The 17,504-nt window shown below is 53.8% G+C and overlaps 1 protein-coding gene across 5 annotated transcripts in view; it reads left to right on the top strand.

Moving 5' to 3' along the window:
* PRDM2 (PR/SET domain 2) overlaps nucleotides 1-16,492 on the top strand; it is a 119,645-nt gene extending 103,153 nt beyond the window's left edge. For all 5 annotated transcript variants that reach the window (XM_029231261.1, XM_029231264.1, XM_029231262.1 and 2 more), the window contains 2 exons: nucleotides 9,006-9,149; nucleotides 14,581-16,492. In XM_029231261.1, coding sequence (XP_029087094.1) covers nucleotides 9,006-9,126 — 121 coding nt within the window. In that variant the 3' untranslated portion in view covers nucleotides 9,127-9,149; nucleotides 14,581-16,492. The remainder of the gene's footprint in view (nucleotides 1-9,005; nucleotides 9,150-14,580) is intronic.
* Nucleotides 16,493-17,504: the final 1,012 nt, after the last annotated feature.

Genomic DNA, 17,504 nt, shown 5'->3' with positions numbered 1-17,504 from the left:
CTTGTCACGCTTGTATTTGTTTCTGTTTTCTTTTTGGCTTCCCCCCCCGTTCTTAGAAGTTTCCTTTTGAAGAAAGCAGACCGTTTCGGCTCAGTTGGAGGGAAAGAGAAGGGCCAGCATCTGGGCTAGAACCAAGTGGTTCCCAGGGAGAAGGGCAGTGAGGGGCAGAGACACAGCCAGGGGCAGAGCTGGGTCTGCCCGAGGGGCTCACTCCTCCCTCCAGTCAGGACTCCTCACCCCCAGTTTGTACCTCACAGGCTGTGTGACTTCTCCTGCAGGTGTGACGTCCTCCAGACGTGACCCACTGCACCAGGTGGAGCGGGGAGGGTCTGCTGGGGACCCTGGTTTGAGTGGGGCCTTGATGGTGAGAGTAACCTTCCGGGAAGCTGCTGCCTTGGGTGATTTGGGCTTGGAGAGACACAGCCGGGCACAGTTGGGCTTGGGCTGCATTGGGAGCCCGGCTCCTGGTTTGCCACTTACTGTTCAGGGAACCTTCTCTGAGCACCTCCTGGTGCCAGGCCTGGTGGCAGGTGGGCAGGTGGGTGAGAAGTGAATAGAGTCACCCTGTGCTCTCCAGGGTCGAGTCCCCAGTGAGAGGCAGGCAGGTGGAGGCAGGGACAGAGCTGGAAGTGCCCTCGCCTGGGCCATGCTGAGAAGGGCACCTGCCTCCCAGACTTGGGACTTTGCCCAAGTCCACAGGGGCCCCTCACTGCCCTTCCTCTCCATCATCAGTGTCCCCCAAAAAGCAGTGCGACCAGGCATGTCCCCCCCCCCCCGCCCCACTCCTTCCCAAGAACAACTTGCTGTGTGACCTTGAGCAGGTGACCACCTCGCTCTGGTTCGTTGGCCTCGTCTGAGAGTGAAGGGCTGCTTGCTTGGCCTCTGGGGTCCCCTGCCCCTCGCTTGTCCTGCCCCAGGCAGGGCTGGAAGCAGCCCCGGCTGGGATCTCCCTGCTGGGAAACTTCCTTTGGCCAAGGTCATCACGGGCCAGGCCAGCCTTCCTGTTGACCGGCTTGTGTCACGAGCTGTCACATGCTTGGTGTTTGGAGTTCAAGCCAAACAGGTTTGGGGGACTCATGAAGACCTAGGAACCTGGCGTAAAAGCCCCAGGAGGAAGGTATGTGATTGGTTTTCTGGATGCACGGAGGCCAACCGGCAGCCTCCCTCAGGGCTGATGAGAGGAGCAGACTATCTGTGGAGCCGACTTCAGCTCTGGGGTCAGATTCCTGTGAATCCTGCCTTCCTTTCTTCCTCTCTCTCTTTCCTTTCTATTCACGCCTCTCTGTGACCTGAAAGGAGTTACTTCACCTCCCTGTGCAACTGTCCCCTCGGCCATAAGAGGGCACAATAATCCATCTCACGTGGTTAAGGGAACATTAAATGGAAAAACCACCTAAGCTACGAGGGCCCGCCATGCCGACCCTTCATGCGTTAGCTGAGGGACCACGGCGACTGCCCAGGCCAGTGGTTTCGAACCTCTGCCCCATCCCTCAAGGACCACTTTCATTTCCCTCCCCTCAGCCCGCACACTGCCAAGGCTTTCCCTATAAAACTTCACTAGGCACGGACGGGGTCCTGCCCCAGACTTCAGAACCAGGCCACCACCTAGCATGCTGCCTGCTCCTGACTCTGCTGGAGGTTTCTCCCAGCCCCACGCTCCCCCGGTTTCAGTGCACAGGTGCCTCTCCAGGGATCTTGTTAAAATGCAGATTCTGACTCAGGAGGTCAGGTGGGGGCTGAGTAGCTGTATTGCTAACAAGCCCCCAGGGACTGCCAATGCTGGTCCGCGGACCACACTTGGAGTAGGTGGATCCAGACCAGTGGCTGCTCTCAAAGTTGGCTTTTAAAATTCCCAGTGCCTGGACTCCAAACCAGCTAAATCAGAACCAGCAGGTCTGAGGAGTGGAGCGGGCACAGGGATTGTTTTCACGTCTTGAGGTGATGCCAGTGAGACCCCCTGCCAGGGCTCCTCTGAGCTGATGTGGTTCCACCCAGAACTGCTTCCTGGCTTCGTGGGTGGCTTGTGTGACTGTTCTGTGGGCAGACGGCCACCCCATCAGGCTTTTTGGAATATTGAAAAGAGCTTTTTGATCCCCATCACTACAGGGACTGTGTCTGGGAGGGGGCCCAGGCTTTGGAGTCAGATGGTCTTGGATTCAGGTCTTGGCCGCACCCTGTTGGCTGACAAGAGTGTGGACATGGGCCTTCTCACCTCTCTGGGCTTCCGTCTCCTCCTCTGTGAGATGCAGGTCATCACTGTCCTGCTTCCGGGCGTGAAGCACCTGCAGTAACTCCCGGTGTATAGTAGGCACCTGTGTAAATGATGTTATTACCTTTTTTTCCTTGTTTGACATCCTCATTTTGCAAGCAAGACTACCCTGGCTCAGAGAGGTGGTGGCATTTTCCAGAGGCCACACAGCACGTTATCGGTGGTTCAAGGGCTGAAGTTCGGGCTTCTGCATCCCAGGGCTGTGTCACTACTCCCACCCCCGACTCCCAGCCTGGGAGTCCCATTTGAGTGCAAGGGGCCTTCCTGGGGCAGAGGGTGGAGCCTGCTTGGATGCCGACCGTTCCCGGCAGTGGCAGTGGCAGGTGCTAGGAAGCAGGAGGTGGCTCCCGTGAGCTCCCACCTGGGGCTTCACCCACCTCCAGGGAGCGTCAGTATCATCTCAGCTTGTCTCGCCTTGATGTCGGCTCCCACGCCCTTTGCCTCCTGCAAAAGTGCTGAATGTCAGACACCAGCTTCAAATGATTTGCTCTCTCAGAATTTGTGGAGAGTTATGTAAGACGCCGCGGTGGCCGTGTGGCCTAACCAGCTCTGGGGGTTGCATCCCACGAAGCCCCTCCTGACTCATGCAGGGGAAGAGGCGGAAGGCGGGGACGCAGGCAGGGTCTCCGCTCAGAGCACCTAGGCAGCCTGGCAGGGAGCATGGTGGGGAGGCACCCCGGAGCCCCGGAGCGCGCGCCCTGGAGAGTGTACCCCGGAGCTGGCAGCCCCTCCCCTTGACCTAAAAACTCCTCGGTGGGGTTCTCTGAGCCCCTGCTGCAGTTCCTCTCCTCCCCATCTCTCTTGAACTCACTTCTCTCAGGCACTTGTCTCCACCATATCCTGGAAGCTGCTGTTACTAAGGTCACCAGCAGCCTCTAGGCAGCTAAATACCGTGGTTGGTTCTCTCTGTCTTCCTGAACGTGTCGGCAGCGTCGGACACTGTTAATTCTCCCTATTCCTTGAAATGTGTGTCACCGTGGACACTGCTCTCACATCACCCCCTGCCCCTCTGCATCCCATCCTCAGTCCCTGGACCCGCCCCCGTCTCCCCTCCCCTGGGTGAGCCTGTCCAGACCCCTAAATGCTGATCCGTCCCAAATTCATCAGTTTCATTTAACCCACCCTCTTGACTTCTCCCTTGGGTGTGTAATGAACGTTTGAAATGTAATCTTTTCAAAACGGTTCTCCGCACAAAGTCTTCTCCTGCCATCGTCCCCTTCTCGGTCAAACAAACTATCCCACCCTGGACTCCATCTAGACTGCCTCAGCCCTGCCCCAACCCTGACACCCAGTTCCAAAATGTGTCCTGATTCCACTTCTCACTCCTCTACATCCTCCGCCTCCATCATCTCTTGCTTGACGAACTGGTCTCCCCATTTCCATTCTTTGCTATCCCGCAATCCGTGCCCAACACAGCGGCCGCATCGGGTCATGTCACCTTGCTGCCCAGAAGGATGAGACCCTCCCCTCTGCCCACTCTTACGTCCCTGACATGCCAGGCAAGTGAGAAGATGCTCTCAGAAGGTGGGGGCAGGTGGGCATGGCCTGCCCAAGTGTCAGGGAACCGGGGGTGTCCTCATCCCGCTCACGTTCCCTCACCTGCGGGTAACACCCATACGGCACCTGTCCCCCGTCTGCCCTGTGAAAGCGGCCTCTTGTGTTAACTGCTCTTCTTGGACAGTTGTAGGGCGGCCAGGCATCTCTGCATATTCCTCAGCTTTGGATTTCTCTGTGAATTGCCTTTTCGTGTCATTAAATGATCTATTCAGTGATCGGCAGCCTTTGCTCATTTCTATTAGGCACTCCTTAGTTTGTGTTGTCACTACTTCATCTCCCTGGCCCCAGCATCCCCTGCCCCCGGGACGACCCCGAGATGAGAGGCCAGGTGTGGGCCCTGATCCGTGACGTCACCTTGTCCCCAGCTCCCCAGAGCCCAGTGAGGGCGAGCTCCAGTTGAGGTGCTGACCTCCTTCCCCTGTGACTCATTAGCTCGTGCAGACACCCCTCGCAGACAAACCAACCCTGTTAGATCCTCGCCAGGTCCTTGCATCCCTCTCTCTGCTCGGGCCCCACGCTGGGACCTCCCCCACATCCCCTTTTTCCCCATCTTCTCCCTGACCCTGGCCTTCCCTCCTGCTGCTTCAGTTTTGTTTGTCGTGTGTAGTCCAGTGTATCGGATGCCTCCTTTACCAGAAACCACTGGGGGCTGAGCGAGAACTGGAGGCCCAGAGGCCCCAGTCTCAGCCTCGCACCGGCATCTGAAAATGAGAGTTTTTCCCTCTAGGCATCGCTGAGTCACACGCAGACTGTGAAAGGTAACGACCTCTGCGAGTGTCATTCACCAAAGCTTCCTTGGCAAAGTACCTGGCAGGTAGTGGACGCGCCATCCGTCCAGCAAATAATGAAAGGCTCCCTACTGTGTGCCAGCCACGGGTCTAGGTGCGGGGGATGTCAGGGACAAAACACCTCCAGTGGAGCCAGAAAACGAACAGCCGGGTAGACACACAGTGTGTTGGTGCAGTAAATACAAGAAAGAGAGAGAAATGGACTCGAGGCTGGAGTTGCAGGGCAGGGTGTTTGCAATTTCAAATAGGGCAGCTGGGAGGGAGGCTTGCTGAGGAGGAGGCCTTTGAGCAAGGACTTGGGGGCGGGGCGTGACCATGGTGGGGAGCCTTCAGGGCAGGGTCCGCAGGAATGGACCGGAGGAAGCATAAATGACACCCTCGAGGGTCAGGAATGGAACAGCCCTGCCTTTCCGTGCCTTCAGACTCTGGAGGGTTTCTGACAGTGAAGAAGTGACTGTCCAGCCCTTTCTCGATGCCTTGGATTCAGGATCATGAGTGTTATCCATTTTACCGGGCTGTGAGGAAGGATGCTCAAGGGGCCCCACTCAGCCCATGTTCTGGCCCCCGCACTGAACGGGCGCAGATTTCCGTGACTGAGAAGCCTGTGCAGCGGGGATGTCTGGAATCTAGGATCATCACCTCTTCATTCATTACATTTTGGGGGTTTGCTGTCCACGCCTTCAAAATGAGGTGTTAAGGCTGCTGTGACAAGCAGACCCAGCTCGGTTCCTTGGCCTCACATGCACCGTGCAATCACGTAGATGACGTGGAACGGCCCGTGTAGGGGGCGGGGGTGTGTGCTGAGAGGTCAGTGGGGCGGGGCCCGGGAGCATCTGCAGAGCACTGGTTCCCAGCCCTGGTCCCACACTGGAACCGCTGCGGAGCTTAAAGATGCTGATGCCCGACGCCACCCCAGAGGTTCTGACGTCACAGGTCCGGCAGCAGCCCAGGCCTCCCCAGCGGACTCTAGTGAGTAGCCGGGGCCTCTAGTGAGGCCACGGGGAGGAGGGCTCCACGTGCATGTGCCGAAGGAAGCCCTGCGGAGCCGGGGAGACAGGAGCTGAAGGAGGACATGGCTGGGAGGTCGGCGGGGCCGGGCTGTGTGTGGAAGAGCTCAGTCCCCACCAGGAGCCTGGGGTTGAGTTTCGGCAGGGACATGTCACACCCCGCTGTACCTTAGGGAGGGGGAACAGGTGGGAGGGGAGCCAGCGGGGGGGTGGGGAGGGGGCCTTGCAGGAGACCAGACCGGGCGGCAGAAGAGAGGGAGGAAGGCGGACGGAGCCGGCAGGGCCCTGGTGGGTCCCCTGCGCTGGTGACCCCTGCCCTCACACCTCCAGAAATATCCCCCTTGTGCCGAATTCTTCTCAGAAGGCAAAGGGCCCCCGTATCCTGGTCCCCCGGGGCTCTTCCTAGCCCCGCTCTGCGTCAGCAGGCTACAGGGATTGTCTCCATTTTACAGATGAGGAAGCCGAGGTTGGGAGGCCGGGAGGCAGGGAGGCCCTTCCCGGGGTCACACAGCCAGTGAGTATGAGGATGGGAGCTCGCACTCAGGTCTCCGACGGCTGTGCTGCCTCCTCGGGGCTTATGACTGCTGCCCACCCCCACAGCGGCCACAGTCAAAACCCCATGCGAGTTGATGTTGGACTTGATTGTCATAATAACCCTATGAAATGAAATTGCTCTTCCCGTTTTGTGGATGGTGAAACTGTAGCTCAGAGAGGGTCCATGGCTTGCCAAGGTCACACAGCCAGTGAGTGGGAACCACGAACCACAAGGTGCTCGTGGGTTAAGCGTAACTGTGCTGAGGATCGGAGAATATCTGGTTTCTTAGCACCTCACCTCTCAGCCTCAGACAGCTGCTGGGCTCTCAAAGTCCTCCGACCAGAGAAAGGCTTTCACAGTCAGGAAGGAGACTGTCCAGCTGGGCATCACCGCCCCAGTCCCTGAAGGAAACACCCAGGTGGTGACTTGGGGTCTCCTCCAAAATTGTGGCCCATAGAGCTGAAAGACCTGGGCTCTGCTCCCCCAGGAAAGTCTCCATCTGTCTGAGCCCCCGTGTCCTCATCCGTGAAATGGGTATAAAATCACTTGTTCCTCCTACCTCCTGGACTGCTGGTAGACTCCGGAGATAACAGCAGACACAGCACTTGGGAATCACAGCGGCTGTTGTTTTGTCCTCCATGGGGCCAGGCAGTGTGTGAGGGGTGGCGAGAGGCTCCTGCCTTCGGGGGCCTTGCCCCTGACCATTAGCGCTCTACCCAGGTGGACGACTAAGACTGGGGAGAAAGCCTGCTCCCGAGTAGAGATGGCTGTGCGGCCACAGGAGCTGGAGGGTGGAACGGAGCAGAGGGAAGCAGAGATGCCCGGCAGCTGGAGAGGGCTGGGAGGTCCACGGTGTTGTCTTTGTTTGACTGATTAGGTTTTTGAATGTTTCATAGATGTGTGATGATGGTGAGACGAATGAAATGGAAATTGAGGGTGCCAGCCCGTTCGTCCCCAAAGCTGCTACATCCTGCTGGAGACGTTGCCCCAGAGAGGGGACAGTGTGGGGGGACCTGCCACGTGCCAGGACTGTCCCTTATTCCTCAGCCGGACAAGGTGTGCAGGTCGTCCGTGTTTCCGGGCAGCCTGGAAGCTAGCTGACTGTCCCCTCCCAGCGTTGGGTGGGCTGGCCGAGGGGTCGTCGTCGTGCTCACCCTGAGGTGCCCCCTGCAGGCCACCTCATGGGTCTTCTGGTCCATCCGGGGCACAAGCTTGCCGCCGAGCCTTGGGTCTCAGTTTTCCGCCTTGAATCTCGCTCGGGACTGATCGCACAGTGTCGGGGAGGAATTCAAGCGGGGGCAGTCCTGAGCCATGACTGAGAGCCAGGACCTCAGAGGGGATCTCATCTGTGGAGAGAACAGAAATCTTCCCTCTGGCACCTTCTTTGTTGTTCTGTTTATACATTCGTCTATTCTTGTAGGTATGTGTGAGAGCTACCTTGTCAGCTGTGGCACCGTTAACATCTGGGCGGATCAATCGTCATGGGGGTGTCCTGTGTGCATTTAAAGATGTTTAGTAGCATCCCTGGCCCTGTCCACCAGATGCCGGGTAGCAGCATCCCTCCCCTCAGATGTGACAACCCCAAATGTCTCCAGATATTGCCAAATCCATGCCCTGGTTGAGAACCACTAATTGAAACCCTGATGTTTCAGCTTTGAGACGGACCCCATTCCCAGCTCTTTCTCCCTCCCTGGAGCAGGCGAGGTTCCCAGAAGGGGTCGCCCTTCCTGCTTTCCCGCCCACTCACTTCCATTCTTCTACCTAGAGAGGCAGACTTGGGACCCGGGACAAGTTACTTGACCACTCTGTGCCTCTGTTTCCCCGTCTGTAAATTCGGGCTAACAGGGAACCCATCTCGTGGGAAGAGTAAGAGAGTTGATACGCATAACTACTTAGCGCAGTGCTGGGCACCGCATGTGTTGTTCTTATTCAACAAATATTTATTTTTGTGATGCTAAGCCGGGGATGCAGCAGCGAACAAGACAAGGGCCCTGACCTTGAGATCTCACAGCTCCTGAGGGAGGCAGATGCACGATTCTGTGATTGTGATTCAATATAACAAGGGCTGTGATGGGCAAGCATGGGGGGCCGTGGGAGCCCACAGGAGGGACACCTCATCCAGGAGTTAGAGAAGGAAGTCTTCCTGGAGGAGGTGATATTCCAACTAGGATCTGGAAGGTGAGTACGACTTAGCTGGATGCAGGAAGGGGAGGAATGATGGTCTGGGTTGTCTATCTTTAAAAAGAAATTAATGCTTTCCTGAAAAAGAAATCCAGTTTAATGGGCTGTAGTAGCAAATAGGACCAGACCAGGTCAAGGGATCCAGGTTTATACCCCCTCTGAGATCCCTGACACAAAAGTTCTCCGCACAGTGAGGCCGGAACAGGTGCCAGGTGCAGAGTTCCAGCCTGGAGGGGACCCGGACCTACTTCCTCTTCCTTCTGTAGGCGATGATGGTAACTTGGTACCAGAACCCGCCCCCCCCAGATGCTTTTGCGGGGAGCATAGTGCCCGGGGAGGCAGGCGGGGAAACGGTGAAGCTGCCCTCTGCACAGCAGTGTCCATTCCTGGCTCGCCTGCCCATCCAGTGGGTGTCCTGAGGGCGGGCCTGCCCGGTGCAGTGTCTCAGAACCCCGCTTGTGGAGGATTCTGCCAGCCCATCGCCTCTGAGTGGAGGGGAGGGGGTGGGCGGAACATGGTGGCGCTCACTCCGGTTGTTAAAGCTCGAGTCCCGTTGTCTTCAAGGTGCCTGGAGAGGCGGTGCCAGCACGAGACCCCCCAGGTGCTGTCTGGGTACCCACCGGGCTGGGCTCCTGGTGATGCTGTGTGTTATTCCTCTCCCCACACAGCTACAGTCTCCGCCTGGCATCTCGATGTCCTCCGCCAGCTGCCCCGTACATCACCAGGCAGTGTAGGAATGTCAAGGCCACAGCTGCAGCCCAGTTCCAGGGATCCCTCTTCAAAGAGTAGATGCTTCGCCTGCTCCTTGACAGGTACGCGGAGGGTGGAGCAGCCTCCGGTGGCTCTGGGGGCCGAGGGGCAGGGCTTGGATTTGGGGGTGGGCTGGGCAGGAGAGAAGGGGGTGTGCTAGGTGGGGCAGGGGGCCTTCCTGCAGGGAGGGTATATAGTGGCTGAGAGTGTAGACCCTCGACCATCTGGTTCAAATCCCACCTCTGCCTCTTACGGGCTGGGGGACCTCAGCAAGTTACTCTGTCTCTCTGAGTCTCAGTTTTCCCATCTATAAAATGGGGATGACAGTAGTATCTACTTCATAGGACTGTGAGAATTACAAGTGTCAAATGTATGAAAGCACTTAGAACAGTGCTTGACACAGATAAGCACCAGGTAGGCCTAAGTATTAGCGATCGTTATTGTAATAATAATAATGATAATAATACTCAGCACTTAATTGAGACCTTCAGCGGCTTTAAGACCAGAAAAGGTTATGGAGTCCCTATTCCCACAGTGTATTTGAAAGTGGAAGTAATACTAATTCATAAAGTATAAAAACTTAGATTTATGTTGAACTAGAAGTCTCCTTCCAGATTTTCTGATGGTGAAACCTGAATTCATTCATGGATGCTGGACTTTTCCTCTTGGGGGGCCGGGCTTTGCCAGTGACCTTGAGCAGACTTGGGTTTCCCTGCTGGTGACATGGCATGTCTTTTCTCGTTGTGTCCCCGAGACCAGCATCTCAAGCATGACTGGGGCACCGGTTAAAAATACAGACCCCAGGATCCCACTCCAATTCACTAAACGAGCATGCTGGTGAGCAGGGCCTGAGAATCTGCATTAGCAGGTGGCCCCGTGGCTCTGGGACCCACTCAGATTCGGGGATGGATGCCTGCTTAACACGGCCAAGGTCACTTGGAATGAGACCGCAGCTGTTTAAGGCAAGATGGGCTGAATTCCGAAGCTCTGGGACCTTTTGTGCTGTGCCTTTCTCCCTCACGCCTCTCCTCTCCTTGATGGCTCGCTCACTCCTCTCTCCCACAGCAGGTGGAGTTTCTGGGATTGGCCTTATTTCTCTGGGGGTTCACTCAGGAAGGGAGTGGAAATAAAACCCACTTTCCCTAGAGAGTTTGTGCTGCGCAGCTGGCACTGAGCCCACCTCCTGGGCGCCAGCCCCTGAGAGGGGAGGTAAGCCCAAGTCCGGAGTGCAGTGGAGCAACGTTGCCATGGACGCTGCAGTACTCAGGACTGGACGGCCCAGGAGAACATCCCCCCTCCCACTTTACAGCTGGAAGAGTTGGGCCCCGGAGAGGAGGCTTGGCTAGAGTCTTCTGGAGAGTGGCAGGCAGAGCCAGGATGTGCAGTTCCCCACTCTGGGTCCCGTGCGTGTCCTGGGATCATCCTTTTGGCAGCTGCATGGACTTTCATGATGATGGGCTGGCAGGGTGCGGCTTCCAGCTCAGAGCAGGTGTTCTTTGCAGCCTGAAGGAGAGGCGGGTGCAGCTGGACTGATTCCTGCCCAGACCGGGGTGTTTCTGTCGGCCACTGCAGTCTCAGCCGTAAGCATGCCTTGCAGATTCCCCCTCCCCTGGGGCCCGTGCTCAACCCTAGATGAATTCTTTTCCCTTAGTTTCAAATGTGCACAGCTTCCCAAGCTGGGTGCTCAGATGAATAGAGGCCCAATTTCATTTGTCTCTGCAGCTCACAGCTTCTGTTCACTCACCAACAGTGAATGTTCAGAACTCAACAGTTTACTTTCAAAGTGACTGAAAATTGCTCCTTAAAATCTTATTTAACTTTTTCCCTAATTTTTAAATTTGTATGTATGATAAGTATGTGCTACTTATTATTTCAAAAAATGACTTTTTTCTTTTTTTTTTTTCAACACCTTATACTATTTGTCTTAGTCTGCTTGGGCTGCCATAGTAAAATATCACAGACTGGGGGGTTTAAGCAACATTTACTTCTTATGGTTCTGGAGGCTGGAAGGCCAAGATCGGGGTGCCAGCATTGTGGGGTTCTGGCGAGAGCTCTCTGGCTTGCACATGCTGCCTTCTAGCTGTGTCCTCACATGGCAAAGGGAGGAGGCTCTGGTGTCTTTTCTTATAAGGGCACTGATCCCATCATGAGGGCCCCACCCACATGACCTCATTTAAGCCCAATCACTTCCCAAAGGCCCCATCTCCAAACACTATCATTTTGGGGGTTAGAGTACAATCGTGGTGGGGAACACAATTCAGTCCACCGCACTGTTTAACACAGTTCCAAAATGATGTTTTGAGATGCCACGGCAAAGGATTTTAGCACCGGAAGGGATGTGTAGGCAGATACCCTCACTTTACAGAGAAGGAAACTGAGACACAGAGGGGCAAGTGACAGCCCTGGGATCAGCTTTTTGATGCCCAGATGGATGATGGATTTTAAGTGGTCTGTGCCCACTGTACATGCTCTGGGGGTTGGTTCTGAGGAAAGGATGACATCCTCAAAGCACCCAGGACTGCCGTTCATCCTGCTGCCCTTGCCGGGGTAGAGGCTCTGTGGCCAGCTTACTGGACAGTCTGACCCAAGCGGGGGACCAACACAGAGGAGCTTGGCTTTTCTCCAGTACCTGCCTTCCACTGCCTCCCTTTTCTGCGCTCTCATGACGTCTCGGGCAAAGCCCAGAGCTCTCTGCTCACTTTTAGGTATAACAAAGTGCCACGTTGCCTAGTCCAGCCTGAAACTCCCATTGCACATCCTGTTTTGCCTCTGTCTCTTTCCCATCCTAAGGGGTCAGCTGGACTTCTGCCCTAGGGTCTAGGAGGGGAGGTCCAGGGTAGGGACTGGCACCTCTCACTGGTCTGGCCGCTGCCATGATCCTCCTCTTGGCTGTCACTGTTCCTTTGGCTAAGACTGGCTGGCCATGGGGCAGACTTCTCGGTGCTGGCCCTCCCACAGGGTCGCAGGAGGGGTGTGTGTGGAGGGTCTCCGAGATAGGAGAGCGCCCCTCTGGCTCAGCCTCTGCCGACCTCCCCTCAGCTCCAGTCCCAGTGGTCCAGCCACAGCGCCTGCTGCTGGGGTCTCCTTCCTGGAGGGCTGCCTCTCGGGTGGGGGGCTGGCAAGATGGCTTCTTTTTTGGATCTCACCCCATGACCCACAGGGGACTCACATATACTAGCCACACCAAACCAGGGGAATGCAGAGCGCTCCACGCTGGCCCGTCTCTATGTCCTTCTCCTGCTGCTGCTTCTGCTTCGATGGGCGGGGCACATGCAGGCCTCCACCGGGCATGAGGCTCCCTCTCTCAAAGGCGCCCTGCTCCGCTGCAAGCAGCTCTTTCCAGCCCCATCAAGAGGTCTTGGGGGGTTGGCACTGACGTAGTGTAGTGGTTAAGAGCACACTTTCTAGAGTTGAATCCCGGCTCCAGTAATCCTGGCAGGTACTTCACTGCTCTGTGTTTCAATTCGTCCGTCTGTAAAGTGGGTTAATAATAATAATAATAATATCATACTATACCATTTTATATAAAGGACTTGAGCATCTGTGGATTTTGGTATCCATGGGGGTCCTGAAACCAGTCCCCCTGTGGATAGGGAGGGATGACTGTGCCTCTCTCACGGGAATATTGTCAAGATTGCGTAGGTCAGTACAGTAAGTCCCCTACATGTGGACCTTCAAGTTCCGAACTTTCAAAGATGGGAACGTGCGTTCGCGTGTCCAATCACGCAAGTTAGTTCACGTGTCTGGCGTTCACTGTCGCGTGCGTGCATCCTCTACAAGTGGCTGTGCTTTTGTGAACTTTACTGTACAGACTGTATAGCGTGCAGCAGTACCCCTATTGCTGACCATCCTTCAGCTCTACCATCTCCCACCTCTTCTCCCTCCTCCAGTCGGTAACTCTTGCCTGTCCACTGGATGCCAGCCCCTGTAATGCCAGCTGTTATACCATACTATTGTACTTTCCAAGGTGCTGTACTGTGAGATTAAAAATGTTTTATTTTTTGTGTGTGTTTGTTTTTTATGTATTATTTGTGTGAAGAGTATTATCAACCCATTACAGTACAGTACTATATAGCCGATTGTGTTAGTTGGGTACCCAGGCTAACTTTGTCGGACTTAGGAACAAATTGGACTTAGGAACTCGCTCTTGGAACGGAACTCGTTTGTATGTAGGGGACTTACTGTACATGAGAAGCACATAGGAAAGTGCCTGGTATGTAGTATTGAATAACTCTTCCATAGATCAGCTCTGCTATTATTATTAGTCTCACTGAATTATTATATTAGTAGTAGTTGTAGTAATAATAATAGTAGATAGTAGTAGTAGAATAGTAATAGTAATGACGACCAGGTCCACTGGGTGAGAGAACTGAGCCCCTGAACTTGGCCCAGCGCAATTCCAGGCTCATATTCAACCCAGTGCAGCAAATGTCATTAAACAGTCACTCATGTGCCTGGCTGTGTGCCAGCTACTGTGACTGGGGTTTCCTTGTTGGAAGCATGTGAGCTAAGCCGCTCCCTCGGAACAGAGAGCACACACAGGCTCTGGAGGGGGCTTGACCTGGGTTCAAGTCCCACCTCTACTGCTGGTCATCAGCCTGACCTTGTAAAAGTTACTTCTCCTCTCTGGGCCTCTGTCTCTTCCATTTGAAATGGGAATCTGTGTCACCTGCCACAAGGGTCATTTTGAGTATTAGCATGAAATGAAGTGACAGTGTAATTACTTTGGAAAACTGTCTGGCAGTATCTACTGAAGCTGCACCTATGCATTCCCCAGGGCCCAACAGTTACAGTGCTAGGGATACGCTCAGCAGAAATGCACACACGTGTGCACCACATGTTCATATATTATATATGCACACGCTACTGCCTAGCGTTTCCTTCCACTCGGCATAAACACGCACACGTGGGCACTGCATGCGTCTTCTAGACATACATAAGAACATTCTAGCGGCATTACTCATGATGGCCCCAAACTAGAAACTACCCAATTGTGCACGGGCAGGGGACTAGGCAGATGAAAGTGGCCTGACCCTGCACTAGAATCCTGTAACAGAGAAAGGGAAAGAACTACAACCACGTGCTCGAAATGGGTGCATCTCACAAACACGTTTTGCAGAAGAAGACAAACACAAAAGGATATGTATTGATTGATTCCATTTATTTAAGTCAAAAAACGGGTAAAATCAATCTATGGTGATAGAGGTTGGCAGAGTGGTTATCCTGGCAGGGGGGCGCGGTGAGGGTTGGTGGGTATCCTAGAAGGGGGCCTGGGTGGGGCTGACAATTGGTCGAATTGTTTCTCCATCTGGGTGTTGGTTACACAGGTGTGTTCACTAACAGTTCGTCAAGCCGTACTCTTCCATACGTGTGGTATACTTCCAAAAATAGTTTAACTAGAAAAATTAAGTAGAGGGATCATGGTTGAAGAGCCCAGGGTAGGCCCTGAATATGTAGCCGTCATTATTATTTTTCTTTTCTTTTTCTCCTCAGCACCTGAAGTGACCTGGAATCAGTGAAGCCAAAGGGACTGGCCTTCTGGCCTCCAGGGAGTACCGACCTATTCCAGATCCATGAGCCTGCGAGAGAGAGAGAGTGCGTGCGTGTGTGTGCGCGCGCGTGTGCGTGCGCCTGTGGTCTTCAGATGAGGGTCCCGAACCCCAGGGAGGCAGGAAGGCAGCTGATCGCACGCCGTGGTTGACACCTGGGTGCAGCCCCCGGCCCATGTTCTGCAGCTCAGCCTTCCTGTTGGGTTGGGGCCCCTCCTACTATGCAATTTTCCAAGAGCTCCTTGATCCTGCTTTTTGCTTCTCCAGTTGTCTTTTGCCACGGCGGGGACTTGGGTCTGGCCCAGGGGTCAGCTCCAGCCCCGTCCGGGGAAGGCCTTCAGGAAGAGGCCAAGTTCCCCTTCCAGGCAGCCCCGCCCCTGCCTTCCCTCGCCCCCAGTGTCTCTGGGAATCCGTGGTGTGTAGACACTTCGGAGCCTTGGTGATCATCCCCCTTGGCCCTTGCACTTGGAAGACTTCCTTCTTTGCCTGAGCAATCTGAGCCGCTGGCTCTCGAGTCGTTTCCAGATTTGTCTTTCTCATCAGTCAGGCCCTGTGCGTCCAGGAGAAAGTCCTCATCTCCGTTTATAGATCGGCTCCTCCCGTGGGAGAGGCAGGGGACAGGATGCCGTGAGGGCGGTGCGGGGAGCTCTCCCGTGTGTGCTTCTTTGCCTCCCTTGGTGGGACCATCAACACCCTTAGGGTCTGAGCTTCTCAAATTGGCTGAAAAGGGAAACAAACAAGCAGAAATTGGGAAATGAAAAGTAAGCTGGAGGATTAAAAAGCCTAGGGGGGAGAAAAAGAGATTTCCGGAGGCCATCTATCGCCTGCCAGGGAACGATGGAGCTGGCTCCATCTCTGATGGAACAGTCCATGTCTCGGAGAAACGGGTGAGCTGAGCTAGGAGTTTGGACCCAGTTCAGTGAGGGTCTTGGGTTTTGTGCCTTTGGGGCAGACTCTCAGACAAGGATGTCTGAGACCACTTTGGCGCTGTCTTCTCAGCCCCAGTTTGGATGGTGATATGTCAAACCCAAAGCGGAAGGAGGGAACTCCTCAGAGTACTCACGAGTTGTCATGCAAAAAAAAAAAAAGGGACTTTTTTTCAGGGCTACTATGGTTGATCTTGCAACTCTGTAAATATGTACGTAGACACTTTTAAAAAGCATGTATTTATGTCCCTGACTGTAAATGCCCCATTTTTAAAGTTTTATAACTTGTGTTATTTAATGAATCGGTCGACTGGCTGCAGTGTGCGATTTGATAACCGTCCAGGAGGAAGGTCTCACGAGAGCCTCACATGGGCAGAAAAACGCTGATCGTTGCCCTACGTCACAGTTTTCCTATTTCCCACCCAGCTACAAACCGTGGTTTGTTTTAAATTCTCACAAACTGGAATCCTTTGGCCCACTCCTAAAATTAACCCTCCACAAGCATGAAAATCTGTGGCTGTTCCTTAACCTAACAAGACGATTTTTGCCCCCTCAATGTTGACCCTCGTGAACCGTACCCCAGCCTCTCAGTTCTTGAGGGTGTTTTTCCTTTCAGCAGCGAGGGAGGTCCACGAACCCCAAGCTTGGAAAGTCACCTTCAGCCAGTGGCGAGTTCTGGAAAACGTTGTGAGGCCTGGGGAACACTCATGTTTTGCACGTGTGAACGTGCTGGTCAGCCTCCAGCACTCAAGACTGTCAGGAAAACTGTCACGAATGTTCTAATCATGAAAATGGGGGGGGGGGTGTGTTTTTTTAAAAAAAGCTGTGTTTGCTGGTCAGTGAAGGTCTCCGAGCGTGGGTCTGGATTGCAGAAGAGGACATGTAAAGAAAATTAACAATAAAAGTGTGAAGCGCGATTGCGAGGAACAGGCGTGGGAGTGATCATTTTGGTTCCTGTGTTTCGTGTCTTGTGTTTTGGTGACTTCTGTGTCTGCGGGCTGGGGGTCCTTGGCGGCTCCATTCCAGCGATGAGGGAAACCTAAGGTTCCCAGGAAGCCCCCTGTGGAAATACCCCACCCGGTGAGCAAGCTTACTTACCCTTCCTTCACATCCCCTCCCTCACCCGCCAGCCCGTGAGTTAAGCCATTTGGCTGAGACTAGAAAGGCCTCCTGTGATTGCAAACATATTCTTTGCTTTAAACGGCTTCGTTGGAGATGGAATTCACATGCCGCACCATTTACCCATTGAAGTGTACAAATCGTTGGTTTTTAGTATATTCACAGAGTTTTGCAGCCATCACCGCAGCAGTCAATTTTAGAACATTTTCAATCACCCCCAAAAGAAACTCCAAACCCATGAGCAGTCACTTCTTACTTCTGCCCAAGCCCTTAGCCCTTGGCAACCACAAATCTGCTTTCTCTCCCTGCAGATTGACCTATTCTGGATATTTCATATAAACAGAATCATACAAAATGTGGTCTTTTGTGACTAGCTTCTCTCACTTTGCATAATGTTTTCAAGGTTCATCCAGGTTGTGGCATGTATCGGGACTTCATTCCTTTCTACGGCCAAATATCCCATTGTATTGCATATGCCACATTTTATTCATTCTTCAGTTGATGGATTTTTGGGTTTTTTCCACTTTTTGGATATTAAAAAGAATGCTGCCATGAACATTCCTATAAAAGTTTTTGTGTGGATATAGGTTGTTTTTGTTTTTTGTTTTTTTTTTTAGTATATTGCTGGGAGGGAATTGGTGGGTCACGTGGTAAATCTATATTTAACATTTTGAGGAACTGCCGAAATTTTCCAAAGCGGCTGCACTATTTTACATTCCCACCAGCAGTATCGGAGGATTCCAATTTCTCCACATTCTCCCCAGCACTTGTCATTGTCTATTTAATTTTTGCCCTCTTCGTGGGTGTGAGTACAAATGAATTC

The sequence above is a fragment of the Monodon monoceros genome, unplaced genomic scaffold (assembly GCF_005190385.1).
Source record: "Monodon monoceros isolate NGI ecotype Baffin Bay Population unplaced genomic scaffold, NGI_Narwhal_1 Super_Scaffold_18, whole genome shotgun sequence".
Taxonomy (NCBI): domain Eukaryota; kingdom Metazoa; phylum Chordata; class Mammalia; order Artiodactyla; family Monodontidae; genus Monodon; species Monodon monoceros.
The sequence above is the reverse complement of the archived record's forward strand: the minus strand, read 5'-3'. Positions and strand labels throughout refer to the sequence as shown.